Consider the following 23,681-nt stretch of genomic DNA (forward strand, 5'->3'; position numbering starts at 1 on the left):
AGACAAGTTGTGTTAGCTCTTACAAGTCTTGGAAAAGATAAGTCTGTAAGTAAACGGTTTAACTTGTTTATGTAACTCAATATTAAGGTGGCAAGTGGTTAAATTTGATACTAAGATGTTTATTGAAAAAACTATTTTTGTGCACTGTTTCAATGGATGTTTTGAGGACTTAAAATGGCTGCCAGTCTTGTATTTCAACCATCAAAATAGTTTCAACACTCAGAAGTATTTGTTTGATGATAGTACTGTATATTTGTGTGAAACTAATATTTACATATTGTGTATTAAATTTCAGTATGTTAATTGAATCACATAGCTTATACATTTGTCATTGTGTGTATTTCAGTTTAAAAAAAAAACAGTCCAGTGCAAGACAAAAGTAAAGATAGGAAAAGACAAAGCAAGATCAACAACAATAAAGAGCCTAAATGGATTAATCTGCTTTGGAACTTTATTAGATGTCTTGGATTGTTTGTTAGCTGTCTGCCTATGTGTGTAGTTAGTATGTTCCAATAGCAGCAGAAGTGCACTTTTTGGGAGAGCTGTATTATAGGGGACTGATTTTATTTAACACTATATTATTATTTATACACCTATAGTGGTCACAGAGACAGGTTGTTTTTGTGTTACTGTATATATTTGTTTTTCTGAAAAATCCCACTTAATATACTTTTTTTAGGGGGGTAACAGTCAAATTTTATTTTTTATTTTTATTTTTTTCTTATAAAATAAAAGTGAGCTTTTGTTAAACCAAATATTGTGTTTTTTTCCATATACAACAACCTATCTGGTTTCGATAAGGAATCGGTTCGATAAGAGGATTCGATAATGGGCTCGAATTCGATCATTTCTTATCAAACATCATCCCTACAAGACAACTTGACTTTTATTAGTAAGTAAGCAAACAAAGGCTCCTAATTTAGTCTGTTGACGTATGCAGTAACATATTGTGTCATTTTCCATTCTATTATTTTGTCGAAATGATTAAGGACAAGTGGTAGAAAATTAATTATTAATCCACTTGTTTATTTACTGTTAATATCTGCTTACTTTCTCTTTTAACATGTTCTATCTACTAGGGGTGTAACGGTACCCAAAAATTTCGGTTCGGTACGTACCTCGGTTTAGAGGTCACGGTTCGGTTCATTTTCGGTACAGTAAGAAAACAACAAAATATAAATTTTTGGGTTATTTATTTACAAAATTTGCTAAATCTTCCACCAAAAATAATTTTCTTAGTGGAATATTTGATGTGAAGTAATCAGAACCTTGGATAGGTCAATAATTCATAATAACATTGATTTTGATTCAATATTATGTTTTGAGCAATGACAGTTTGAAAGAAAAAACAACAACTTTGTTTTATTAGTCAACATTGCAACTTTTTCTAAATTACATTTAACCTTTAAGCTTTTTTATTTCACTTTTCTTATGTTTTTGTTTATTTTAATAGTATTTTTAGAATGTGCCGTGGGCCTTTAAAACATTAGCCGTGGGCCGCAAATGGCCTCCGGGGCACACTTTTGACACCCCTGCTATAGATAATAAAAAATTAAATCTGATAAATCTATGGATAAAAAGCAGAGCCTGGCGACGCATGCGCGTTTATCATAACTCTCTCGCTCTCTCTGTCTCTGCCCCTCCCTCACCAATGCTGCTGCGCGCATAATTTGTTTTGTTTTTAACCCCTTTTTAACCCTGAAGGCATTTAAGAAACTCCGCCCTGACAGCCCCGCAAAAGAGGACATGTCCGGTGAAAAGAGGACGTATGGTCAATCTATCGTAGCCCGTTAGCTGCTAGCATGTAGTGTGTTGTGCCTCGGTGTGCATTGTTTACACAACGTGCTACTTAATATGTCTGTGTGGAAACTCGTTCGGTACACCTCCGAACCGAACCGGAACCCCCGTACCGAAACGGTTCAATACACGTACCGTTACACCCCTACTATCTACACTTCCGTAAAAATGTAATAATCACTTATATTTCTGTTGTTTGGATGCTTTACATTAGTTTTGGATGATACCAAAAATTTGGGTATCATCCGATACCAAGTAGTTACAGGATCCAGTGTTTCCCACAGGACAGGCATCTATTTGTGGTGGTGTGGTCGGGGGGTGGGGGGTGGCGGCGGCAGCGGCGATGACCAAGAAGAACGCGGAGTTGAAATATAATTACAACATTTTATGTACATATTTATATACAGATTTGAACAATTAGTGATTCACTGAAATATATTTATTAATTCTGGTTCTTACAAAAAATATATCTTATAAAATATAAAAGCTAAAATGTCTCTTAAAGCTCTGCCCCTTTAATTAGTGAATACTAAATAATTTAACTTTAGCCTACTAGTACAACCATATTATTTACCAGCAACATGAAGTGAAACAGAGGCAGAGGTGTCCTGCCACGGTCAGTCAACCTCCTCCTCCTCCTCCTGCTGCTGCTGAACAGGTCGCACCTGTGGTCCGGACCGTAGGCCTACCTCCTCTCCAAGTCGAGCCGTTTTCGGCCGTTGAAAATATTTTTCTATACTCATCTATGTGAAGGAGTGAACATCCAACATTAGAATTTATTACTAACGAGCAGAAGTGCTCTATGTACAGTGCCGTCTAACCTTAAGCGGCAGCAGCTCAACACATGCAGGGTTCAACGTTAAGCTTTTTTTCTACTTGCCCGACTTCTCAAATCTACTTGCCTCAATATTTTTACTTGTCCTGCCTAGGTTTTTTTCTGGCTGTGTAGTGCTCATGGCTTATATCTTACTAAAATCCTTCCCGTTGACTATTTACAACACTACACAGTATTTATTATTATTATTATTATTATTATTATCTATAATTACATTTAAATGGCATTGCATACATGTAAAATTAAATGCTATTTCACATTATTTGACCAGTAGCAGTTACACTCATCTGAACAGGTCAGCCACCTGTTTAAAGCCCGATCACAGTTGAAATCTTGAAATGACGGGCTTTTAATGGCCAAAACATTAACCTGGACAAAATTTTAACAGCTGGTTGGCTCAGATTTTATTCTTTTCATTGCATTCACATGCTGCAGTGGACAGTGGACAATTTAGCTTCAGTCCATGTGTGTTTATTGACAACAGGGTTATAACCTGGACACGTTAGCTCGTCGGTATGAAAACACGTGACTGTTACTACGTGCGTCTGCCCGGCCCACGAGTCAAACAGCGGCGGTGTTAATGAAGCAGCGTCAGGCTGCTCACCGTCAGTGAAACGCTCGGTGAAATCGCGGATTAACGTTAAATATATGACGAGCCGCGAGCGATGCAGCTATAACCTATCTACCTATAACTTATATTACCCTCGTATTTTGATCCCGTCCGTCCGTCCGTCCCTCTTCTTCTTCTTCTTCTTCTTCTGGCCCACCAGGTGAATTAAGTGCTATTGGCGGAGTTACAATGCATAGTAGGCTACCGCCACCTACTGCACCGGAGTTGTAACTACAAGCAACATACACAGACAGTCCCATTGCTTTTATGAGCGGTCGAGCGAGTCAAAAGCCGAAAAATCCATTTGTGGCGGACGTAATTCTTTCGTGGCGGGCCGCCACAAATAAATGAATGTGTGGGAAACACTGGGATCATACATTGGTCATGTTCAAAGTCCTCATGTGTCCAGAGACATATTTCCGGAGTTTATAAACATAATATAAATACAAAACAAAACGAAAGAAGATGTTGTGATGCCAAAAAATATCGATGTAATCATAGTAGTATCGACTAGATGCACTCCTGTATTTGGTATCATTACAGTGGATGTTAGGTGTAGATCCACCAATGGCGTTTGTTTACATTTTGAATGTTAAATGTCTTGGGGACCCGGAAGCATCTCAGTCATTAAAGTGTTAAATATGTCATATTATATTATTTTTACTTTCAAAGCTTGAATATCTATAGATCAGCTTCAGATCTGTCAGTTCCAATAAAGTTTTATTTTTTTGTTTATCCGGGGTGTACCCTGCCTTCCGCCTGAATGCAGCTGGGATAGGCTCCAGCCCCCCGTGACCCCTAAAGGGACAAGCTGTAGAAAACGGATGGATGGATATGCCCTTTTCTTCAAAGAAAACCACTGTTTTTTGTGGCTAAAACACATACGGTAATATGAAAATATTTTTCCCTTATTCCATTTTTTACAATGGGATATGTGAAGTAATTGGAGCCTTGGATAGGTAAATAATTCACAACATAGCTTTTGGTTCATTATTGTTTTTGAACATTGACACCTTGAAAAAAATCAGACTAAAGATTTCGGGGATCTAAAAGGCCCACACTAATAAAAGTGTTAAAACTAAGTAGTATTCTAATATATAAACAAGTCAAAAACCAAGATATATTATTTTTACTGTCAACGCTTTAATCTGTAGATCAACTTCAGATCTACCTGTATTTATAAGTAATTGTTTTAGCAATGACCGTTTTAAAGAAAAAAAAAATGTCTGCATGGCATTTTTGGTATTAGTGTCAGTATTGTAACATTTTCTCGTTAAATTACACCGGTCTGCTCTTTTATTCCACTTTTTGTGTTTTTTTTAATAGAATTTTTCAAATGTGCTACTGGCCGTAAAAGAATTGGCCAGGCTGCACTTTGGACACCCCTGGTTTAGCGCATTGCAATAATAATGCGCCCAGGAAAAAAGTTTCTGTGATGCTTGAAATTAACAAAATACTGTAAATCTTACATGTTATCATGAATGCTAGTTACTACATTACATATATACTTAAAGCATGTATATAAAGCGTTGATGGAGGTTTTTAGAGCGCTTTAAAGGCGGAATATATCATTGTTCGCCGCTTCTTACGAGCAGTTTTTCACTGTTTAGAATGCACAGAAAAGGTAAAGACATGTGCGTTCTTGCCTCACATAGGGCAACATTTCTGAACAAGTGCAGTTCCACTTCAATCAAAGTCAAGCTTTTTCACTAAACACCATGTGAATCAGTTTGTTACGTTATTATAAAATGTCACTTTCTTCTATTTACCTGATCCCTTCCAAATAGTTGGGAAATTTACAGTACGGTGCAGTGAATTTAAAAACAATTTTATCTAAGCAAATGATGGAAAGATTGTAGTCGGTATATCAACACAAATTATTCCTGGCAAAAAAGTGCTGCACAAAATCCTAGGACCAGTTTAAAATTGCAGGAATGTGCTTTTCATTCTAAATACAACCAAAAAAATTGGCGCAAGAAACCGAAAACTAGGGGCGGGGCCAACACTAATTCTCTTTCGTTTCTTTGGTTTTGACAGTTGGGCAGATTTGTTGAGCGTGCAGATAGTTGATAGTGGAATAGAAAGAACCCGAAGCTGTGGAGCTTTTGGGGAAATATACAGTAATTGTATTTTTCTTACATCTTACAGATAGATCGGGACAAGCAGCGATGCTTTGTGGTGTTTGAGGATCAATCCAAATCGTGGGTCTTGTGGAAGGACATTCAAACAGGTAGGAGTATATACATGTCTACAATATCTGATTTTTGTACCCAGCTGCTGAGTTTGATGGACGTCTGGTTTTAATGCTGGTTATTCGGTTACGCCCATCTAATAAAGACCTATATTGCTGCTGACATCACTGAGTCTAAACCAGGGGTTGGCCAAACTTTTTGTCTTGGGGGCAGCATTGGGCTTAAAAAAATTGGGCCAAAAGCCGACTGCATGTACAGTAACAATATATGTATGTATTTTTTGTGTGTGTGTGTATATCTGTCATAATGTATCTATCTATCTATCTATCTATCTATCTATCAATCATAATTTCTATGTTATATAGTTATGAAGTTTATGTACTTATTTAGATATTAAATATGTGTAAGGTAATTCAATAAGCATCTAAATAAATTTGATAGCGAAATCACTACACTAACTTCCAATGATTTTTTTTTAGTATTACAGTATTTATTGTAACTCTGTGCGGTCTCAGAGTGAGATGTGATCACATTTACACAGCTGTTTTTACACGTAATTTGCAATGCTAAGTCTGCATATTAGTTTCATACCAAATTGAAGAGGGAAGTTTTCCAAACATGTAAAAATACATTACAACCTGCGGTAAAGTCATATTTTCCAGGGTAATCATCAATACGCTGTAATAAGGATGTGCACACAAACACACACACACACGCATACAGTACACAAATTACTATTGTTGGCAGGGAAGTCACGTGACTCATTATTGGTGGCCATGTTGGTTGGGGAGTCACGTGACCAGTTGTGTTTGGTGGCCATGTTGGTCGGGGAGTCACGTGACTTGTTGTGTTTGGTGGCCATGTTGACAGGAGAGTCACGTGACTCGTTATTGGTGGCCATGTTGACAGGAGAGTCACGTGACCAGTTGTTTGGTGGCCATGTTGGCAGGGGAGTCACGTGACTTGCTGTGTTTGGTGGCCATGTTGGCAGGAGAGTCACGTGACTCGTTATTGGTGGCCATGTTGACAGGGGAGTCCTGCGACTAGTTGTGTTTGGTGGCCATGTTGGCAGGGGAGTCACGTGACTTGTTGTTGGTGGCCATGTTGGCAGGAGAGTCATGTGACTAGTTGTTTGGTGGCCATGTTGGCAGGAGAGTCACATAACTTGTTATTGGTGGCCATGTTGGCAGGAGAGTCACGTGACAAGTTGTGTTTGGTGGCCATGTTGGCAGGAGAATCATGTGACAAGTTGTGTTTGGTGGCCATGTTGGCAGGAGAGTCACGCGACAAGTTGTTTGGTGGCCATGTTGACAGGAGAGTCACGTGACTCGTTATTGGTGGCCATGTTGACAGGAGAGTCACGTGACCAGTTGTTTGGTGGCCATGTTGGCAGGGGAGTCACGTGACTTGCTGTGTTTGGTGGCCATGTTGGCAGGAGAGTCACGCGACAAGTTGTGTTTGGTGGCCATGTTGACAGGGGAGTCCTGCGACTAGTTGTGTTTGGTGGCCATGTTGGCAGGGGAGTCACGTGACTTGTTGTTGGTGGCCATGTTGGCAGGAGAGTCATGTGACTAGTTGTTTGGTGGCCATGTTGGCAGGAGAGTCACATAACTTGTTATTGGTGGCCATGTTGGCAGGAGAATCATGTGACAAGTTGTGTTTGGTGGCCATGTTGGCAGGAGAGTCACGCGACAAGTTGTTTGGTAGCCATGTTGGCAGGAGAGTCACGCGACAAGTTGTGTTTGGTGGCCATGTTGGCAGGAGAGTCACGCGACAAGTTGTTTGGTGGCCATGTTGGCAGGAGAGTCACGCGACAAGTTGTGTTTGGTGGCCATGTTGGCAGGAGAGTCATGCGACAAGTTGTGTTTGCTGGCCATGTTGGCAGGAGAGTCACGTGACAAGTTGTGTTTGGTAGCCATGTTGGCAGGAGAGTCACGTGACAAGTTGTGTTTGGTGGCCATGTTGGCAGGAGAGTCACGCGACAAGTTGTGTTTGGTGGCCATGTTGGCAGGAGAGTCACGTGACAAGTTGTTTGGTAGCCATGTTGGCAGGAGAGTCACGCGACAAGTTGTGTTTGGTGGCCATGTTGGCAGGAGAGTCACGCGACAAGTTGTGTTTGCTGGCCATGTTGGCAGGAGAGTCACGTGACAAGTTGTGTTTGGTGGCCATGTTGGCAGGAGAGTCACGCGACAAGTTGTTTGGTAGCCATGTTGGCAGGAGAGTCACGCGACAAGTTGTGTTTGGTGGCCATGTTGGCAGGAGAGTCACGCGACAAGTTGTGTTTGGTGGCCATGTTGGCAGGAGAGTCACGTGACAAGTTGGTGTTTGGTGGCCATGTTGGCAGGAGAGTCACGTGACAAGTTGTGTTTGGTGGCTATGTTGGCAGGAGAGTCACGCGACAAGTTTGGTAGCCATGTTGGCAGGAGAGTCACGCGACAAGTTGTGTTTGGTGGCCATGTTGGCAGGAGAGTCACGCGACAAGTTGTGTTTGGTGGCCATGTTGGCAGGAGAGTCACGCGACAAGTTGTGTTTGGGGGCCATGTTGGCAGGAGAGTCACGCGACAAGTTGTGTTTGGTGGCCATGTTGGCAGGAGAGTCACGTGACAAGTTGGTGTTTGGTGGCCATGTTGGCAGGAGAGTCACGTGACAAGTTGTGTTTGGTGGCTATGTTGGCAGGAGAGTCACGCGACAAGTTGTTTGGTAGCCATGTTGGCAGGAGAGTCACGCGACAAGTTGTGTTTGGTGGCCATGTTGGCAGGAGAGTCACGCGACAAGTTGTGTTTGGTGGCCATGTTGGCAGGAGAGTCACGCGACAAGTTGTGTTTGGGGGCCATGTTGGCAGGAGAGTCACGCGGCAAGTTGTGTTTGGTGGCCATGTTGGCAGTAGAGTCACGCGACAAGTTGTGTTTGGTGGCCATGTTGGCAGGAGAGTCACGCGGCAAGTTGTGTTTGGTGGCCATGTTGGCAGTAGAGTCACGTGACAAGTTGTGTTTGGTGGCCATGTTGGCAGGAGAGTCACGTGACTCGTTGTTGGGGGCCATGTTGGCAGGAGAGTCACGCGACAAGTTGTGTTTGGTGGCCATGTTGGCAGGAGAGTCACGCGACAAGTTGTGTTTGGTGGCCATGTTGGCAGGAGAGTCACGCGACAAGTTGTTTGGTGGCCATGTTGGCAGTAGAGTCACGCGACAAGTTGTGTTTGGTGGCCATGTTGGCAGGAGAGTCACGTGACTCGTTGTTGGGGGCCATGTTGGCAGGAGAGTCACGCGACAAGTTGTGTTTGGTGGCCATGTTGGCAGGAGAAGCAGCAGATAAAATGAATGTACAATGTTAGTGTTCAGAGTTTACTACACATTTGACTCACAAATATTGAAAGATACAACACAAAACTTACAGGTTAAACATAACCAACCTGTATAATGCACCTGCCATGCTTTTTACATCAATAGTCATCCATAAGAATGTAAAAAGTTCCAGATTTAACAGTATTTAGAATTACCTTATTAGCTTTTTGTCGTCCTACAGTCTCTAGTGGATGTGTGGGTGGTGAGACTGCTGACATAAGATGTGTAAGAGGGACAGTATTGACAAAGTTTCATCAGATGTGAGAGATGACCTCACATGTGTAAGTGGGACAGTCAAAGTTGCTAAGAATTAAAGGGTCATAAAAAAGTCCCAAAAAAATGCTTGGGGCCATTTATGTCTCCACTCGGGCAAGAGTGAGTAGTGATACAAAAACTATCTAACCTACTCAGTGGCCTAGTAACCTACTCAGTGGCCTAGTGGTTAGAGTGTCCGCCCTGAGATCGGTAGGTTGTGAGTTCAAACTCCGGCCGAGTCATACCAAAGACTATAAAAAAATGGGACCCATTACCTCCCTGCTTGGCACTCAGCATCAAGGGTTGGAATTGGCTGTTAAATCACCAAAATGATTCCCGGGCGTGGCCACCGCTGCTGCCCACTGCTCCCCTCACCTCCCAGGGGGTGATCAAGGGTGATGGGTCAAATGCAGAGAATAATCTCGCCACACCTAGTGTGTGTGACAATCATTGGTACTTTTAACTTTATCTCTTAAAACTAATGGAAAAAAATAAAGAACATTTTAAATGGCCTAATGTCACAAACATGTTTTATGAGGAACACCTGGAATAAGAAATTATTCCAACTCTTTGTTTTAATGATTTTGAAAAATAACAACCAAGCTTATTGCAAAACGCATTGATTTTAATTGAGTTCATTTTTGACCCCACTCGTGGAAGAGTGTAGGTATTTGGTAGATTGTTCTATCAGGCAGCTAAATTTAAGGTAATCTCCCCACCCCCCATCATATATTAACCGCACCAGACAATAAGCTACAGATATATATGTTGTAAAATGATTTTTTTACACAGAAATATTTTGTAAACGTATGTAAAAATACATGCCTGAATTGTTTCCAAACGGTGTTTGTAGCACGACAATAAAACAGGTGATCAAACAAAACAGAAGTCCTCATCATGGACCCCCGAGCTGCGGAAGCTAGCTCTCCAATCAGCTAAACAGACTCAATAACTCCACGGTCACATTTTGGTGAATTTACTGAGGAATTTGTGAAACTGAAATAATACAAACAGAATTCCATTGTAAGTTAATAATACTAACACGGACACTCGTAAACGTGTTAGTATATTACAGTTAAAGTCCCAACTATTGTTACACACACACTGGGTGTGGGAAAATTTGTCCTCTGCATTTGACCCATCCCCATGTTCACCCCCTGGGAGGTGAGGGGAGCAGTGAGCAGCAGCTTGCGCCGCGCTCGGGAATCATTTGGTGATTTAAGCCCCAATGTAATGTAATGACGATAGCTTCATTACATTACGATTGCACTTCCAAATATGCATGAAAATACTCTTACAGACATCACACATGGCACGGGTTAGTAAGTAAGAATTGTTTTTAGTTATACTCATACTTGCCAACCCTCCCGAATTTTCCGGGAGACTCCCGAAATTCAGCGCCTCTCCCAAAAAACTCCCGGGACAAATATTCTCCCGAAAATCTCCCGATTTTCAGCCGGAGCTGGAAGCCACGCCCCCTCCAACTCCATGCGGACCTGAGTGAGGACAGCCTTTTTTCATGACGGGAGGACAACAGGGTGACAAGAACTAAATCATCCAGACCAGAGATAAATTGTATTATTATGTTTATTTTACCTAAAAATAAATATATTTATTAATTAAAAAAAAAAAAAACTAAATACATTTTTACTATATTTTGCTAAAAACATCAAAATTAATTGTATTTTTATTTGTATTTTTTCGTGACTCCTTATTACATCCAGCCATAGAATTATACATTAAAATAAACTTATTTCAAATAATTGATTTTAAATTATTATCATAATTCATTTAAAATGACCATATTTAATTATTAAAATAATTGCTTGTTTATCAACAACTTTAGCATTTTATTCATTACATTTAGAAACTCTCAGAAGCCAAGTTATGTTATATTCCTTAATATTTATTTATGCAAGTTTGAAGTATCAATTATCTAAACACAGTTTTGTTTGCATATTTTCAGGATGTAGATATTATATATATATATATATACATACCGGTGTGTGTGTATATATATATACATATATATATATATAATATGTATGAAATACTTGACTTGGTGACTAGCTGTCAATATACTCCTCCCCTCTTAACCACGCCCCCAACCACGCCCCGCCCCACCCCCGACCACGCCCCCACCTCCCGAAATCGGAGGTCTCAAGGTTGGCAAGTATGGTTATACTGTAAAACTTGCATACGTTGCTTGGAGTGATGAATGAAGAATCCATACAAGGAGAACCGCTATGGACGATTACAAGACAAAACAGGCCTTCCAGTTCAAAGCTTTAAACAGCAGGAATCACTTATAGGTATTCACCCAGCAGCACCTGCTGTGAGTGAACTTGTCCAAAAGATGGTGCCATATCACAATAACACCATTTAAGTGTCTTTGCATGTGTTTAATGAAAACAATTCATAAATTAGCCGCCCTGTTTTATAAGCCGCAGGGTTCAAAGTGTAGGAAAAAAGTAGCAGCTTAATGTACGGTCAAAACAACACCGCTAAGTTAGCAACACTGATCACGCCTGCCCCGTCGTCTTAGACCATGTGCAAGCAGGGTGTTGCGAGAATTGCCCTGAAGATGCATACCGCCACCTACTGTACATTCCCAGACAGTCCCATTATAATGAGTTTATGAGCGAGCGCAAAGACAGAGCGCCAAATCTACCGTACTTGTGGTGGTCCCAAGTTTTTTTTGTGGCACAGATACACCATAAATAGATTTGCTCTCACTGCATCAACGGGGGTTTCTTTATGTAGCTGAAAACATAGGGTGTTATATTTGGTTTAGTTTGACTATTGCGCGGCTCTAAACACTGTGACACATGTCCATTTAAGGAGACGAAGATGAGGACGAGGATGAAGACGATGACATGGTCTGCTCCATATGTCAAGAAGAAACTTCAGAGGAACCCAATGAGATTGTCATTTGTGACAAATGTGGGCAAGGTATACCTGGCACTGAATCTAAACCGGATGGAATGTTTCTCTGTATTCTTCAAACTACTACGATGTGTAAATATTTGTCGCCTAGGCTACCATCAGCTGTGCCACTCCCCCATCATTGATGCTGCGGTCATTGACTCGGACGACAAGTGGCTCTGCTGTGATTGTGTCCTCACTGCTTTTCCAAAGGTAGGTTTTGTTTTGGATGTTCGCTTTTCAAGCGAGTAGAAGCCAAAGAGGTAAGTTGCTCTGTTTTTGAAGCAGGAAGAACCACAACACCTGGAGCTGTCCTTCCCGTACGCCCTGGAGGGACTGGAGTGGGATGAAGGCCACACAACCAACACACAACAGTGCTACTGCTACTGCGGAGGTCCAGGAAAGTGAGTGACTCCAAAAAGATGAGAACACAAAACCAAGCAGTTTTATGATTTGTTGTATGACAACTCCTGAGAGGGGCCAGCAAGATGATCTTTTTATCTTTTGTAGCTGGTACCTGAAGATGATGCAGTGCAGTCGATGTGAGCAGTGGTTCCACGAAGCCTGCCTCCATTGCTTACAGATGCCTATGCTCTATGGAGACAGGTGATAAACCGCTTTTCTCACTTAAACATAATTACGTGACGGCTAACTACAATAGTGGACAACACCAAGTCGTAATGTTTTTATCTACAGTAAAACTAAAGAGTGTGGATTTAATTTCTTAGTTTTGCCTAAACCTTTAATTTCTTAATGACGCCGATTTCTTTTTAACAAACTGCCATTTTACCCAAGGAGTCGAGCTGCAATTAGTAGTAGGGTTGTACATACAACTTTTTCATTTCCGATGTGATTCCGATATCAGAGCCTTGAGTACCGTATTTTTCGGACTATAAGTCGCAGTTTTTTTCATAGTTTGGCCGGGCTCCAGTGCGACTTATATATGTTTTTTTCCTTTTTTATTATGCATTTTCGGCAGGTGCGACTTATACTCCGAAAAATTCGGTATTTTACGTTACTGATATAAATCGGATACGAAATTTAGCACGAAACATAGTTCATACTTTTATTGTTTTGTAGTGTATAATGTTAGAAAAGGCTTGATCAAGTGAAATTACCTCAATAACACTAGTAGGTATGAAAAACACTAACCTTATGACAGAATTATGTGGTCTTTAAATTTGAAGTGGAGTGGTCATTTGTTTTTTGTCGACAGCTAATGGTCACAATATTTCATTTAGTTAAGTTTGAGTCAGGATGCAGTAAAGTGAATGAACCAGACACTTTGTTTGTGGATACTTTTTAGTACGCTTCTACCTCAGAGACTTTGTAAGTAATATGCAACTATTATTATTTGATGTGTGTGTGTGTGTATATATATATATATATATATATATATATATATATATATATATATATATATATATATATACATATTAGAGATGTCCGATAATGGCTTTTTTGCCGATATTCCGATATTGTCCAACTCTTAATTACCAATTCCGATATCAACCGATATATACAGTCATGGAATTAACACATTATTATGCCTAATTTTGTTGTGATGCCCCGCTGGAAGCATTCAACAATGTAACAAGGTTTTCCAAAATAGATCAACTTAAGTTATGGAAAAACATTTTTTTTTTAACATGCCTCAAAACAGCAGCTTGGAATTTGGGACAAGCATGAGGAGGTTGAGGTGGGCCAGGGAGGATGGGGGGGGGGGGGGGGTGTATATTGTAGCGTCCCGGAAGAGTTAGTGCTGCAAGGGGTTCTAGGTATTTGTTCTGTTGTGTTTATGTTGTGTTACGGTGCGGATGTTCTCCCGAAACGTGTTTGTCATTCTTGTTTGGTGTGGGTTCACAGTGTGGCGCATATTTGTAACAGTGTTAAAGTTGTTTATACGGCCACCCTCAGTGTGACCTGTATGGCTGTTGACCAAGTATGCTTTGCATTCACCTGTGTGTGTGTGTGAAAAGCCGTAGATATTATGTGATTGGGCCGGCACGCAAAGGAAGTGCCTTTAAGGTTTATTGGCGCTCTGTACCTCTTCCTACGTCCGTGTACACAGCGGCGTTTTAAAAAGTCATAAATTGTACTTTTTGAAACTGATACCGATAATTTCCGATATTACATTTTAAAGCATTTATCGGCCGATAATTTTGACAGTCCGATATTATCGGACATCCCTAATATATATATATATATATATATTATCCATCCACCCATTTTCTACCGCTTGTCCCTTTTGGGATCGTGGGGGGTGCTGAAGCTGCATATTGCACGTAATTTGAAAATCGCAATGCTTTAAGTCTGCATATTAATTTCATATGATATTAAAGTGGGAAGTTTGCCAAACATGTCAGACTGCAGTACAACCTTCGGTAAAGCTGTATTTTCGAGGGAACCTTCAACCGTCAATACGCTGTTATATGGATGTGCGCACACATAGTCATGCATTCATAACTACACTCATTATGACACTTTTTTGACACATACTGTAGCAGAGTGTTGATTGTGAAGTAACAACAATCATTTGTACCAAAATAACACTTCAGTTTGCATTGATTAAAGCAAGCTATAACAGACTGAACAACAACACATATGTTCAACTACATCAACTTCAACAACCCCCCGCCCCCCACATCAGACCCTGACGACAATGCAATAGGAAGTACCGTATTTTTCGGACTATAAGTCGAGGTTTTTTTCATAGTTTGGCCGTGGGTGCAACGTATACTCCGGAGCGACTTATGTGTGAAATTATTAAGAAATTATTGTATAATATCAAATAATATTATTTATCTCATTCGCGTGAGCGACGAAGAAAATGTCCGCAATCGTCACACACACGCCAACCAATAAGAATTCGGCGGGGGGGCGGGTCATGGCAGAAGTGCATTGTGGGTTTTGGAATGCTAACTGCTATATGCTATACGCTACTGCCGGAGCTATTAAAATAGATCACAGCAACATTGGCGATAACTTATAAAAACTGAGAAGGGCTAAACTAAAATGGCACCGAAAAGGAAATCATATACTGCAGATTACAAGCTGGACGTAGTGAAATATGCACCAGAAAACGGCGATCGAGCACCAGAAAGAATGGACGCTAGCGGCGCATACCAGGAGTGACACCGAGGCGGAAGATTTCATCGGATTTAGCGATCGGGAGTGACAGATTGTTTGGTAAACGTTTAGCATGTTCTATATGTTATAGTTATTTGAATGACTCTTACCATGATGTGTTGCGTTAACATACCAGGCACGTTCTCAGTTGGTTATTTATGCCTCATATAACGTACACTTATTCAGCCTGTTGTTCACTATTCTTTATTTATTTTAAATTGCCTTTCAATTGTCTATTCTTGGTGTTGGATTTTATCAAATAAATTTCCCCCAAAAATGCGACTTATACTCCAGTGCGACGTATATATGTTTTTTTTCTTCTTTATTGTGCATTTTCGGCCAGTGCGACGTATACTCCGGAGCGACTTATAGTCCTAAAAATACGGTATAAACGATAGAATATTGAATATTAAGAATGTGTGAAAGTTCGGCTCTTACTTTTAGTTCCCTGATGACCTGCTTAAAGTTTTGTACGGTAATCAGAAATATCAAGCAGCTAAAATGCACCAAAACATGGGGAAGTGTAGAGTGTTTTACATATCACCCATTATGCACTGCAATAGATTTATATGTGTAATTTTTAAATTATATATAGTGATTGAACATGTTTTATAATGTCCACAAAGTTCGATGAGCAGGAGGTGTGTTGTGTGTAGGGATGATGTTCTAAACCGGTTCTCCTGATTGTTCAATAAGAAAAGAACCGATTCCATGGATTCGAATCCCTTTTTGAGAACCGGTTCCCGTTATCGAAGCCACTATATCGTATTATCGCGACCATAGGGCGCACCGTATTAAAAGGGGCCGTGTCAGTTACGGGTGCTATTTCTGTATTTAACGCAGCATATTTTTTGGCGCAGGCATGGTTAAACATATGCTATCTTAAAACATACGCTAGCTTAAAACATACGCTAGCATGCATGGACGCTGTTTTAAAAAGGTAGCAGGAGCAAAGCTGAGTTGGGTTGTACTTTATTGAAGTGTTTATCAATGTACTCACATTATTTTTTGATCAATCCTCATCCACAAATCCATCAAAGTCCTCATCTTCTGTGTCCGAAATGAACAGCTGGGCAAGTTCTCCATCAAACACGCCAGATTCCCTCTCCTCATTTTCAAAGTCAGTCTCGTTGTCCATTAGCATAGCAAGCTAGCACAACAGTAAAAGCCAACTTCTCTTGCCCCGTCGTGCGTATGGATTCGTTACCGTGCTGGTCCCCTTTTTCTCCAGTGTGCTTCCCCGGGATGTCGAAAGTGAGCGTCCATGTTGGTGATGTGTTTGTCTGCAATTTTTTTATTTACAACGCACATAGCAGCACTATATGCTCACTGGGGGCGTGCCTTTAGCGTCCTCTCTCACCTGAAACCTTCACCTTATAACGGCCGCACGCTGTCCTCAGTCACATCCGCTTTTCCTATAGTGTAACAACCTGCTGAGGTTGATGTTGTGTTCTTGAGTGAGTGATATTCAGAATTCCCATTGTTGTGAACGTAGCACGCCTGTAAGGTGATTGGCGAAGAAGGAGGAAGCGTTGTTGTTGTGTTGCTGTGTTAGTATAGGTTGCTCAATAAAAGTTTAAAAAGAGCGTCAGACTTGGTGTGCACTTCTTCTGGACGCTACAATATAAACAGCATGCTGGCCCAGTCATATAACATCTATGGCTTTTGGAACTCGGTGCATAAACAACAACCTATCTGGATTCGATAAGAGATTCGATAAGGAATCGGTTCGATAAGAGGATTCGATAATGGGCTCGAACTCAATAGTTTCTTAACGAACATCATCCCTAGTTGTGTGTTGACTTTATTTGTTGGTTATAGTTCATTTACACCATGAGTGGGAAAAGTTATTTGTATTGGGTCATATAAATTGATGCTGTGCTCAATCTGTTTCCAAATGAAACTAATGTTCATTGACCACTGATTCTATCTTCGATCTATATCACAGGGGACCAAATTTAGGCAAAAACGCGCTGCAGGGGCCGATTTTGTTGTAAAACTTGCAATGTCTTGCGGGCCAAGTGCGGCCCGTGGGCCGTAGTTCGGACACCTCTGGACATCCAGGATGGTGTAATATATAAAGATGCATATAATCTAACACAGAGTTTTTTAATGTACAACCTGATATATGTTGTCTGTTTACCTTTTAGGTTTTATGTTTTTGTTTGTTCTGTTTGCAACGGTGGATCAGAGTATCTCAGTCGACTACCTCTCCAATGGTAAGATACTTTTTCAACGGCATTAAAAAAAATTCTTGATAAGCAAAACATGTTTTTGATTTATCAATGTGAAAACTGAAATATGACAAAACATTACTGCCATCTGCATATGGAAGTACAATTGTCTCACATCAACTTATATATATCAATACGATATTAATAAATATACATATATTAATAAATATACAAATACAAATGTGATATACAAATAAATACATTTGTATAAATAAACGCATATTTGTAAATATATTTTTGAGATTTGAAAATATATACAAATAAAATGTATAAATATAAAAATGTGACATACAAATAAATCAAGAATTTGTGTATTTGTAAATATATTTTTGAGATTTGAATATAAATATGCTTGATTTTGTATTTGTATTTGTATTGAATTTGCATATGTGGATCGCTTTTTTGCTTTTGTGTCGATGAGACATTTCTACCACAAACCAGATGCACAAATAAATGTGACCAAGTTTGAATGTGGAGTTACACTCCCCTGAACAACCAGCAGAGGGCACTGCAGCCAGAGCGGTCTGGGTCACAGACATGGTCAGACTCTGGCGAGCCAATCAGAGGCACATTAGGGAGGGTCATATAGTGTTGTCATATAGTGCCGCGGCCCGGTACCGGTCCGCACCAGAAATAAAAAAAATAAAAAATAAATTTTGTTTTATTTTATTTTATTTTTATTAAATCAACATAAAAAACACAAGATACACTTACAATTAGTGCACCTCCCTCCCCCATTTATACTCATTCACACAAAAATAAAATACCATAACTCAGCTTTTACAGGTGTTTATGTGACGACGACGTCTGGCAACGTTAGCCAGCTAGCAGCTAACGAAGTAGAGCTAAGGCCAAGGCTATTAAGGCCTACTTCACTAGTAGTAGTAGTAGTAGTACTGAAATGCTGTATCTGTACATTACTGGAGGATCTTTTTTTTCTCCTACTTCCACTTTTACTTCGTTAGATATTTTGGATGTTGCCAGACGACCCGTCACATCAACACCTGTAAAAGCTGAGTGACTGACTAAACTATCTAGTAGATACAACCATGGCACTACTACAACACACCTGAAACACTTATCAATGCTAGTTATTACTTACCCATCCATTTAATCCACTCACCTCATGGTTTGGCAACCTAACCGTTAAGCTAAAAAGCAAACTGGCCGGCATGCATAAAACGGCAATGAAAATCGTAGGGAGGAAAGAATATGAGCCTATACAGAGCATCTATGAGCAGGCAGTTAGGAAAAAAGCTAAGAAAATTATTTCCAACTCACAACACCCACTCTTTCCTGAATATGGAACCCTGCCATCAGGGAGAAGACTCCGGGTCCCACTATGCAAATCTAACCGCCTTAAATTATCATTTGTTCCAGCCTCCATTAAGCTGACCAACAATGTGCAATAGAATTTTAATACATAGGTTAGCACTTTTTTAGCACGTAGCACTTTAGCACATAGCACTTTAGAACTAAGCACTTTAGCACACAGCACTTTATCCATGAGCTCTAGTGCAATGCACATTGGTACTTTATCTTTATCTCCATACTGTAGATTTTATGCCTACATCAAAGTGCCACCTATGTCTATCAAGCTCCATGTTCTGATGTTTAAATGTTAGTTGTATGGTTGTGGTTGTGTCTGTGCTTGTGTTTTTGTTCTGTTGTTTTTGGGTATGTTAAGAAAGCAATGATGCACTGTGCCCAAGACAAATTTCCCCACGGGGACAATAAAGTTGAACCTTGACCTTGACCTTGATATGACCCTCCCGAGTGTGCCCCAGATTGGCTCGCCAGTGTCTGACCATGTCTGTGACCCAGACCGCTCTGGCTGCAGTGCCCTCTGCTGGTTGTTCAGGGGAGTGTGTAACTCCACATTCAAACTCGGTCACATTTATTTGTACATATAAGTTGATGTGAGACAATTCTACTTCCATATCTGCAGGGGTGGAGTAGAACAGAATAGCCATTCATTCCTTGACCATGCATTATCTAGTATTATCACTGATTACTCACTTAAACCAAACATTACAGCTAAATTAGATTACACCCGTCTATCTCTGTATTTCTTATTATGGTCACACAAATAAAACAATGCCACAAAAGTAATATAAAGCATTGCAGGGAGGATGTGACACACCTGAGCCTGTACAACCTGACTATGATCCACAAGAAGAAGTACTTTGACTCTGAGATGGATCTAATGGCTTACATCAACAACAACTGGGAGCTTCTGCAGCTTGGGGAGGTAATTGCTGATCAAAAATGATGACTATATAAAGCAAGCCTATACATTTTATTATAATTATACATCCGTGTTTTGGATTTTTCCCATCATCTCTTGTAATGGATGATGGGTGTAATTTTAATAATTTTTAATTATGTTGGACGTTTTTTATATTACATACAAAGTTCAATGAGCAGGTTGTGTTAAATGTGATGATTTTTTATTTTTTTTGGCACCTTCACCAGGGAAGGTTGTTTGGATTGGGTCACGTTCTGTGATATGTGCCCGTTAATGGTAGAGTAATTTTCATTGGCCAACAGATGGCGACAAAATGTTAGCTATTAGACCACAGACTATTTGTAAGTGATTTGAATACACTGCTCCGGCCGACCATATTACTTATTGAACTCGTGCTGTCAGAAGACGTTGTCTCGGCGGGCCGTAGTTTGGATACCGCTGCACTAAAGTAAAGAATAATAAAGTGTGATTTATTTTTCTTTAAATCAATCTGTTGTATTATTTTTTTGTTATTATTGGCAGTGTTCGATGTCACATGTGGAATTGGAATTATTGTATCACAGCTAGGGATTGGAATTGACAAGAGTTTTACGATTCCGATTCCACTTTCAATTCTGCTTAACGGTTTACTTTTTTATCGATTCTCTTTTGAATAAAAAGATAGCAAACAAGTTGATTAGCATCAACTTGGTGTAGTTTTAAATCAATTATTGTAGTAATAAACAAAATACAACATAAAATATTCTGTGACAAATGACAATTACATAAAAATGTAAAGTAATATTTAAAACATTTTTTCAATATAAAGTTGTTGTTTTTTAATGTATATATGCTGAGCGCTCAGAAGTAAAACTAGGTCACAGAAAATACAAGCAAGTCAAGTAGACTGTGCAATTTTACAATCAAACCAGTATGAAAATTAACCATACTTTTGCAGAAAATTAAGCATATCTGCTTGTTTAGGAAGCATACGTGATGTATTTGACTCATCGCGGTGTCTCCAGCTGTGCTCGGAGTGGAAGGAGGCCTGTAGATTGCCGGTCAGGCGCAGTCTGGTCATGTGATGCATGAGAAACATTCATTTCAACATGATTATAACATGATAGGCGTGTTGTTTTCTTAGTTACATGCAGTATTAACAGCAGACGACTTGCTGCTGATTCACTTTTGTCTCAGAAGGGTCCAAAATGTGTCATTTATTCAGTTATCGCGTGATGTGTCTGCTCATGTTTCTGATAGTATTTTCTCAATTTGATGAAAAGTAGTGCAAGTTGCCCTGTTGTCTTCCTTTCTCGTGAATAAGTCTTACGTCTGTACTGTTGTTCGGCGCCGGGCGCGATAACGTCATGCATGCCCACAGGCATCGATAAGGGAATTTTTAAAGGGGAACATTATCACAATTTCAGAATTGTTAAAAACCATTAAAAATCAGTTCCCAGTCGCTTATTATATTTTTCGAAGTTTTTTTCAAAATTTTACCCATCACGCAATATCCCTAAAAAAAAAAGCTTCAAAGTGCCTGATTTTAACCATCATTATAAACACCCGTCCATTTTCCTGTGACGTCACATAGTGAAGCAAACACAAACAAACATGGCGGAAAGAACAGCAAGCTATAGCGACATTAGCTCGGATTCAGACTCGGATTTCAGCGGCTTAAGCGATTCAACAGATTACGCATGTATTGAAACGGATGGTTGTAGTGTGGAGGCAGGTAGCGAAAACGAAATTGAAGAAGAAACTGAAGCTATTGAGCCATATCGGTTTGAACCGTATGCAAGCGAAACCGACAAACGACACGACAGCCAGCGACACGGGAGAAAGCGAGGACGAATTCGGCGATCGCCTTTTAACCAACGATTGGTATGTGTTTGTTTGGCATTAAAGGAAACTAACAACTATGAACTAGGTTTACGGCATATGAAATACATTTGGCAACAACATGCACTTTGAGAGTGCAGACAGCCCAATTTTCATCAATTAATATATTCTGTAGACATACCCTCATCCGTGCTCTTTTCCTGAAAGCTGATCTGTCCAGTTTTGGAGTTGATGTCAGCAGGCCAGGGAAGCTAGGGTCGATAGGGGGTTTAGCTCGCTCGTCTGGGGGAACAAACTGCCGCCATTGCTTGCCGTGCTACCGAGGTCTTTTGTCCCTGAATTGCTCACACACTCCGGCAGATTCAATGGGGGTCTGGCGGCAGATTTCTTTGACTTTATCGTTGGAAATGCATCTGCTTTGAGTGTCGCAGGATATCCACACATTCTTGCCATCTCTGTCGTAGCATAGCTTTCGTCGGTAAAGTGTGCGGAACAAACGTCCAATTTCTTGCCACTTTCGCATCTTTGGGCCACTGGTGCAACTTGAATCCGTCCCTGTTCGTGTTGTTACACCCTCCGACAACACACCGACGAGGCATGATGGAAAACAGTCGAAAAAATGGAAAATAACAGAGCTGATTTGACTCGGTGTTTGAGAAAATGGTGGATTGCTTCCCGATGTGACGCCACGTTGTGACGTCATCGCTCCGAGAGCGAATATTAGAAAGGCGTTTAATTCGCCAAAATTCACCCATTTAGAGTTCGGAAATCGGTTAAAAAAATATATGGTCTTTTTTCTGCAACATCAAGGTATATATTGACGCTTACATAGGTCTGGTGATAATGTTCCCCTTTAACAAAACTGCAAATGATTGCCAGGAAGTGAAACCCTTGTAGCCGGTTCTTAACAAATACGCACAGGCACGTATGCATGAACCTGTTTAAAACTTGACTGTCTTTCAACAGCTTTCCCGCACGCCAAGATCAATGCGCTATGCTTGTGTACAGGAGGCATTAAACAGCAACACAGCCAAGTAGGTTGTTGCAATCTGTTTAAAACATCTTTTACAATATTGACAAAAGCCTGGATGTTGATCTGTGCTCCTTCTGTGCACCTGTCAGGTTCATGTCGGGAAAGGAGGTGAAGAAGAAGAAGCACTTGTATGGGCTGAGGGTTCGATTCCCTCCCGCTCCCCCGAGTGCTGAACAAGCAGGCAGCAGACTGCTGAAGCGTTCCCACCGGGAAATGCCGGTCCATTCCAACAAAGCCCCATCTGCTTTGACGTAAGCTGCAAGATGATTTTGGAAGACTCCATTGCAGCTCCTGGCGTCATGCTGTCAAGTCAGATTTGAAATGTTTCCTGCAGTGCTTTAACCAACGGTGCGCAGAAGAAGTCCAAAAAGAAGTCGAAGAAGCAAGCGACTCGGTCTCTGGAGAGGCAGGCCAAACGCAGACGCTCCTGTGAACTCTTGTCCCGGGTTAGTACTGTACATTTGCATTAGGGGCTTAATGATTGGCTTTAACAACGATTCCATTCAATATTTGTGGTTGACAATTTCATTCAGGGACAATATTACTTTTTTGAAACAACTCAGTGAGTTTAAATGGATTTAGTATCTTTTTAGCAAAAAAATAAGCAGTGTGACTGTGAAATAAATAGTGGACACTGCAGTTGAAGTTTCCTATACTCCTGTTATTTCTTGTGAGGAATGATGTATAAATGAATTATGATACAAACAAGCAAGTAAGCAACAATGAATTGCCAATGCATTCACATTTTATTTGAATACAGTGCAACCAACACTCAAGGCTAAATTAACAAGAGGAAACCTTTTCTGCTCACATTTACATCATTCAAGAAATTTTTAATAATAGCATAGTAATCAACATTTTACAGAAGATCTACCTATTTTGTTTACAACATGAAATAATACAATATTATCAAAACTAAAGTGCAACCAACAGTTCAGTTAGAATTAACAGTATATTTACCTGCTATTGCTGTTTTACTACGGTACATAGAAATAATACAAATACAATATTAATGTAAAAAATTAAGTGCAACCAAATATCTTCAGGTTAAATGAGCAGTGATTTGACCTGCTACTGCTCAGGTCCAATGTGTAGGTCGTTTAAAGCACTCTTTTGAAAGACAAAACCAATGTTTGAAGCGAGCGTGCTGCCTCAACTCTCATCACATTCGACCTCCTATGACGACAACACTCCGACATGACGAGTGAACAAATATTCAAACTGTTACACTACATTTGAAAAAAACATCAGTGGAGTAATA

At 40.2% G+C, this 23,681-nt stretch overlaps 1 protein-coding gene across 3 annotated transcripts in view; it reads left to right on the plus strand.

The window, feature by feature from the left end:
* Window positions 1-23,681, plus strand: part of mtf2 (metal response element binding transcription factor 2) — a 36,707-nt gene that overhangs the window by 7,195 nt on the left and 5,831 nt on the right. For 2 of the 3 annotated variants that reach the window (XM_061941217.2, XM_061941233.2), the window contains exons 3-12: window positions 5,391-5,472; window positions 11,872-11,982; window positions 12,068-12,168; window positions 12,241-12,359; window positions 12,466-12,561; window positions 17,235-17,303; window positions 19,446-19,569; window positions 22,354-22,421; window positions 22,510-22,671; window positions 22,755-22,866. In XM_061941217.2, the coding sequence (XP_061797201.2) occupies window positions 5,391-5,472; window positions 11,872-11,982; window positions 12,068-12,168; window positions 12,241-12,359; window positions 12,466-12,561; window positions 17,235-17,303; window positions 19,446-19,569; window positions 22,354-22,421; window positions 22,510-22,671; window positions 22,755-22,866 (1,044 nt within the window). The remainder of the gene's footprint in view (window positions 1-5,390; window positions 5,473-11,871; window positions 11,983-12,067; window positions 12,169-12,240; window positions 12,360-12,465; window positions 12,562-17,234; window positions 17,304-19,445; window positions 19,570-22,353; window positions 22,422-22,509; window positions 22,672-22,754; window positions 22,867-23,681) is intronic. The other variant, XM_061941225.2, reaches the window with a different exon arrangement.

The sequence above is a fragment of the Nerophis lumbriciformis genome, linkage group LG03 (assembly GCF_033978685.3).
Source record: "Nerophis lumbriciformis linkage group LG03, RoL_Nlum_v2.1, whole genome shotgun sequence".
Classification (NCBI taxonomy): domain Eukaryota; kingdom Metazoa; phylum Chordata; class Actinopteri; order Syngnathiformes; family Syngnathidae; genus Nerophis; species Nerophis lumbriciformis.